At 38.0% G+C, this 6,602-nt stretch overlaps 1 protein-coding gene and 1 non-coding gene across 3 annotated transcripts in view; one reads left to right on the top strand and one right to left on the bottom strand.

Annotated features, from left to right (window-relative positions):
• Window positions 1-6,602, top strand: part of OGT (O-linked N-acetylglucosamine (GlcNAc) transferase) — a 35,206-nt gene that overhangs the window by 24,725 nt on the left and 3,879 nt on the right. For both annotated transcript variants that reach the window (XM_024758731.1, XM_024758732.1), the window contains exons 16-21: window positions 1-142; window positions 256-372; window positions 463-633; window positions 2,363-2,515; window positions 4,446-4,698; window positions 4,922-5,045. The exon at window positions 1-142 is cut by the window's left edge and continues 17 nt beyond it. In XM_024758731.1, the coding sequence (XP_024614499.1) occupies window positions 1-142; window positions 256-372; window positions 463-633; window positions 2,363-2,515; window positions 4,446-4,698; window positions 4,922-5,045 (960 nt within the window). The remainder of the gene's footprint in view (window positions 143-255; window positions 373-462; window positions 634-2,362; window positions 2,516-4,445; window positions 4,699-4,921; window positions 5,046-6,602) is intronic.
• On the bottom strand, window positions 3,776-3,848 carry TRNAW-CCA (transfer RNA tryptophan (anticodon CCA)). The gene has a single exon. It is a non-coding gene; the product is annotated as a tRNA-Trp (tRNA).

Genomic DNA, 6,602 nt, shown 5'->3' on the forward strand with positions numbered 1-6,602 from the left:
TGGCGCGCTTTTCATGGATTATATCATCACTGATCAGGAAACTTCACCTGCTGAAGTTGCTGAGCAGTATTCTGAGAAACTGGCTTATATGCCCCATACTTTCTTTATTGGTGATCATGCTAATATGTTCCCTCACCTGAAGGTAGGTAGAAAAACAGTGCTATAGGGGAATTGCAAAGAACTGTAGTCATTTATTTCCTTGCTGCTGTTCCTGTGCATCCTAAAAGATATGTCTGAAACTTTTTTTTCGATTAGAAAAAAGCAGTCATCGATTTTAAGTCCAATGGGCACATTTATGACAATCGGATTGTGCTGAATGGCATCGACCTCAAAGCATTTCTTGATAGTCTACCAGATGTGAAAATTGTCAAGGTCAGAACCTGGTCAATACTGTCATTGAAATTAAGTTATCTGCATTTGGGATCTTTTCCCTAATGATGTATTTTGTGTAATTATTTTAAGATGAAATGTCCTGATGGAGGAGACAACGCAGACAGCAGTAATACAGCTCTTAATATGCCTGTCATTCCTATGAATACTATTGCAGAAGCAGTTATTGAAATGATTAACAGAGGACAAATTCAGATAACAATTAATGGATTCAGTATTAGCAATGGACTGGCAACTACCCAGGTGAGAAGAGAATAATAGAACATACTATCTACCAAGTATACATTTATCTTCTTTACATCTCATAACTCTAGGAGGTAAGCATCATTACTTCTGTTTTATAGATGAGGAAATGAATTCAGTGGAAACTGGCATCTTATGTAGGTTTGTTTGATTTTAAAAGTCTCTTGGATTCAGCCAGCAGGTTACTTAATGAGAGTCTTCTGTGTTAATACCTTGTTATTCCCTGCCTGTGGCTTTACTCTTACCAACGGTGAACTGTCTGTAGGCATCATACAGTGTCTTGCTTCTGTAACTCATCCTTTCCCCAGTTAAATCTTACTCATCTTTAAGACTTTCAGTTCAGACAACTCCGCCAGGAATCTGTTTCTGTCCATATCCCTGACCTCTCCTTCCCTGCTCCATTGGTACCTGTATTCTCTGTTCTTGTAGTATTTGGGATATATCTTTTTTTTTTTTCTTTTTTTTTTTTTTTTTTATGCATTGGCAGGCGGACTCTCAACCACTGTGCCACCAGGGAAGCCCTGGGATATATCTTTACATCCAGCACAACACATTATAATTCCCTGGGTTTGTATGTATTCTCCACTGAATTGAATTACTTTAGGGTCCGTGTCTTAGCCTCAATAATGAAGTACGTGCTGAGTAAATATTGGGTTGGCCAAAAAGTTGGTTCAGGTTTTTTTGTAAGCTTGTATGAAAAATCCGAATGAACTTTTTGGCCAACCCAATATTGTATATTGCATACTTGAATAAGTGAATATGTAACTCTGTCAAGAGATCGTAAGGCAAGGATCTCTGACCTCTTTAGGAGTTAACAGTTTTAGTGGTATAGCAGTTTATACAAAGAATGCTTGAAATGAATTAAGGTAAAGGAATTAATCACCTGTAATGTGTATTGGGCCTGAACTGTCCTTTGAAACAATAGGGCAGACATGCTTGACTTAAGGAAAAAGAAGTATACTTCTTGAAGTGCACAGGTACAAAGAATTTTGAGTGTAGAACAACACAATGCCCGTAATGTATGAGATGTCTATCACACCTGGAATAGTTACATAACAAGGTAAGGCACTACCCAGATGTGTGGGAATTGCAAGATAAGACTGTAATTGTGTATGTAGATGCTCAGAAATAGAGCTGAACAATGAGGAGAGGCAGTTTTAGTAGAGATTTTTCAGTAATTTAAGTTTAGTCTTGAAAGGTGGGTGTGATTTAGAAAAGGATATTTCGTACATGGAGAAAAGAGTGAGCAAAAGCTTGCTGTTGGACTAATAGGGTTTTGAAGAGAACTTTTTGGCTAGAGTGAGATGTTTCATAGGGCAGTCCCCCCCAAATTAAGATAATGCTCTAACTTTTTTCCTTTAACTTAATGTGTCATGAATATATTCTCATTATAGTTCAACGACATTACTTTTAATGGTTATACCAGTTTGCATCGTAAGGATTGTTTATTGATTGAAAAATAATCAGATTGGGGACTTCCCTGGTGGTCCAGTGGTTAAGACTCCGTGCTCCCAATGCAGGGGACCTGGGTTCGATCCCTGGTCAGGGAACTAGATCCCGCATGCCGCCACTAAAGACCCCACATGCTGCAATGGTGCAACGAAGATCCTGCGTGCCGCAACTAAGACCTGAAGCAGCCAAATAAATAAATAAACAAATATTGAAAAGAAAAGAAAAATATCGGACCATGTTTACTTTAAATATAATCATATATTTTTTCTTGTTCTAGATCAACAATAAGGCTGCCACTGGAGAGGAGGTTCCCCGTACCATTATTGTAACCACACGTTCTCAGTACGGGTTACCAGAAGATGCCATTGTGTACTGTAACTTTAATCAGTTATATAAAATTGACCCATCTACTTTGCAGATGTGGGCAAATGTGAGTGTGCGTGGATTCATTATTAATGTCCAGAGATTCTCGTAAAGATTCTGTATATAGGTCGTCTTGCTGAGGCTGTCCCCCCATCCTCCCATTCAGGAGCTATTGTGCTAGATTATTGTGATAATCTTCAAAAGAGCTGTAGATTTCAGCAATTTTTGATTTGTCCTTCAAGTGTGTAAATATCATATAATGAACTTTTAAAATTTATGTGTTCAAACGCAGGGATCAGCAAACTTTTTCTTAAAAGGCCAGGTGGTAAATATCTTTGGTTTTGCAGTCTATACTCTCTGTCACACCTACTCAATTCTGCCATTGTAGCAAGAAAACATCATACTCATTATATAAATGAATGAGTATAGGTATGTTCCAATAAGTTTTTATTTACAAAAACAGGCAATATGCCAGATTTGGCTCATAGGCTATAGTTTGCCAACCCATGGTCTAAGCTGATAGCAAAGCTGTTACGTATACTCATCCACATTTTACATCATTCTTGCAATATTGTAGAGTTAGAACCAGGAAGGAATTGGCTTATGCCATTACTTCTCAGTCATTTCATCATACCAGTTTGCATAAGCAGGACCTCTGAAGCTTCTAAACTTTGCTATCCATATCTGCCTCTTTTTCCGTAGAGCCTAAAACGGAGATAATTCTTGGTTGACTTTTTTTCTGATTAATATCTGGGTTTTTTGGTCTGTTTTCTTTTTTTAAAGGAGGAGGGAGGGTGGAGAAGAGGAAGCAGATGAGTACAGGTTTACTATCCCTGAATCTTCTCTTCCCCATTTCAAAAAACCTGAAAACCAAAAGCATCTTCATAAGTTTGTGGTAAATTTATTTGGTTGGCAGCCACACTGCCTGAACTGATGTTAGGCTATTTATGATTCTTTATTTATTCCATTTAGTATGAATATTCCTACATCTTGATGCAGAGATACTAATATGTTGGTTTGCAGGGAGTTGCCGCTGAGAGTGTTATGTAATTTATATATACTGTATGTGTATATATATATATATATATATATATATATATACAGTATATATTATATATACTGAAATAATATATACTGAAATATTCTAAATTCTGAAATCCATCTGTTCTCATGGCTTTCAGAGATGGGATGGTGAACTTGTATGATACATTGAGTAGATGTAGGTCTAAATCGGGTTGGCAAACTATGGCCGATGAGCCAAATCCAGTCCACTGCTTGTTTTTTTGTTTGTTTTTTTATTTTGGCAGTTTGGCATGCGGAATCTTAGTTCCCTGACCAGGGATCGAACCTGAGCCCCCTGCAGTGGAAGCATGGAGTCCTAACCACTGGACCACCAGGGAAGTCCCAGCTGCTTGTTTTTGTAAATAAAATTTTATTGACACACAGCCATGCCTACTTACATATTGTCTATGGCTTTCCAGTGACAAGGGCAGAATCGAATAGTTATGACACGGTCCATGTTGGCATCAAAAGCAACAGTATTTGCTCTCTGGTCCTTTACAGAAAATGTCTGCTGACCCCTGATCTAGATTAGGCAAATAAAGTTTGGCAGGTGTGAACTAACTTTATTTGTTGTACCATGGCGGGGGATTTAAAATTTGAAATGGAAAATTCCTATCTCATGGACAAAAACCACTCCTAGTATCAATTCCCACAGGACATAGCTGCCTCAGATTTTGCCAATTAGTAACTTGTTTTGTGTCTTCTTGCATCAGTCTCCTCTTTCTTTGAACTGTCTTTGGGGACAGCTAAGCAGAACAGGAACCTATAGTTCAGTTGATGTAATTCATCTATGTGAAAGAAAGACTTAAGTTTGCGGTAGGCTGCTATCTGGGTGAAAAGAATAGAGTATGGTAGAATTACTAGAAATTTATGGGAGCCTTTCTTGAGAAGCGCAGAGCTGCTATTAATACTTGCTCTTGTTTCCCCTATTTTAGATTCTGAAGCGTGTTCCCAATAGTGTACTGTGGCTGTTGCGTTTTCCAGCAGTAGGAGAACCTAATATTCAACAGTACGCACAAAATATGGGCCTTCCCCAGAACCGTATCATTTTTTCACCTGTTGCTCCTAAAGAGGAACATGTTCGGAGAGGCCAGCTGGCTGATGTCTGCTTGGACACTCCACTCTGTAATGGACACACCACAGGGATGGATGTCCTTTGGGCAGGGACACCCATGGTGACTATGCCAGGTGAGTTGCTTCCTTGTTCTCTTTAAAATCTCCTTGGGAGAGACACTTCCAGGTGAAATCATATGTACTAGAAGCAACATTTAGGGCAAGATGATAGAAAATGAGACTTGTTCAAGTCTGAACACTCTTCATCTGCATCGTGTGGATATTTAACATAAATAACATTAATAACTTTGTGCTATTTGCATTCTCAGATGTGCAGTTGTTATCTTTCTTATTGCAGGAGAGACTCTTGCTTCCCGAGTTGCAGCTTCCCAGCTCACTTGTTTAGGCTGTCTTGAGCTTATTGCTAAAAATAGACAAGAATATGAAGACATAGCTGTGAAACTGGGAACTGATCTAGAATAGTAAGTAAACTTTTCCATGAACAAATTATATGGTGAGGTGAAGGAAACAAGAAAAATTTAGAGAGAATATAGGTGTTATGAAGTGAAATCATAAAATAAGGGTAATATAAAATAAATGAATTAGTTGTATGCTCTCTGGATGGGAGAAGGACTTTTTATTATTTTAATTTAATTTAACTTGTTATTTATTTTTGTGGCCGCACCATGTGGCGTGCGGGATCTTACTTCCCCGGCCAGGGATCGAACCTGTGCTCCCTGCAGTGGAAGCATGGAGTCTTAACCACTGGACCGCCAGGGGAGTCCTGAGAAGAACTTTTTAAACTTCCATAAATAAAGTGATCATTAGGTTTCACTATGTAGAGTAAATGGCTGAATAAAAGTAAGTCAAGAGAATTAAAAGATGTAAACTAGCTATACTTCAATAAAAAAAAAGAAAATTAAAAGGCAAACAAGAGGGAAAAAAATCTGTTCCTTAATGTCAAATATTAATAGCCTGGCTATATAAAGACTGAAGAATATTTACATTTTAAATCCCTTAATAGGAAAGTAAGCAAAGAAATGACAGCTGACTAAAGTAGAAATACAAATGGTTAACAAGAAAGTTTCAACCTCTGTAGTAGAAATAAATAATTATTTTTTAATTTATTGGCCTTGCCACCCGCCTTGTGGGATTTTAGTTCCCTGATCAGGCATTGAACCCACGCCCTTGGCAGTGAAAGCGTGGAGTCCTAACCACTGGACCACCAGAGAATTCCCTAGTAGAAATAAAATAGCATTGAGGTACACCCATTATTTACCTATAAAATAAAAGATTTGTAATATGATACCAATGATGAGGGAGCATTGAGGTGCTGACCTTTTCATACATTGGTGAGTAAATTGGTAGTCTTTTCAGAGCCCTTAAAAAAAAAAAAAAAAAAGCTAGACCTTTGACCCTAAGAATATCCTTGTGATAATATTTGGGCATGACTTAAATGCCCCTAAATGGGTGGGAATTAGAGAGATGATGCTTAAATAAATGATGCTTTATCCATACAATAAAATAGTGTTTATCTCTTAAATGAGATTTTTCTTTGGGTATTACATGTGATTTTTTTTTTTCTTTGTGTTTTCTGACAAGTAGCATATTATGTAGAAGTTTAAAGAAGCACCCTCTTTGAGTCAGACTTCCTGGGTTTGAATCCAGGCTCTCTCACAAGCTTTGTGACTTTGGACAAGTTAGTCTCTGTGTGCCTTGGTTTTTCCATCTGCAAAATGGGGATGAATGATAGTACCTACCTTGCAGAGATGTGAGGATTAAAAAAAAGTGTTACCGGTCAGAATGGCCATCATCAAAAAATCTACAAACAGTAAATGCTGGAGAGGGTGTGGACAAAAGGGAACCCTCTTGCACTGTTGGTGGGAATGTAAATTGATACAGCCACTATGGAGAACAGAACAGGACAGGAATAAAGATGCAGACGTAGAGAGTGAACTTGAGGACACGGGGAGGGGGAAGGAAGGGTAAGCTGGGACGAAGTGAGAGAGTAGTAGTATATATATGGACATATATACATT

Source organism: Neophocaena asiaeorientalis, unplaced genomic scaffold (genome assembly GCF_003031525.2).
Source record: "Neophocaena asiaeorientalis asiaeorientalis breed wild unplaced genomic scaffold, Neophocaena_asiaeorientalis_V1.1 scaffold577, whole genome shotgun sequence".
Lineage (NCBI taxonomy): Eukaryota > Metazoa > Chordata > Mammalia > Artiodactyla > Phocoenidae > Neophocaena > Neophocaena asiaeorientalis.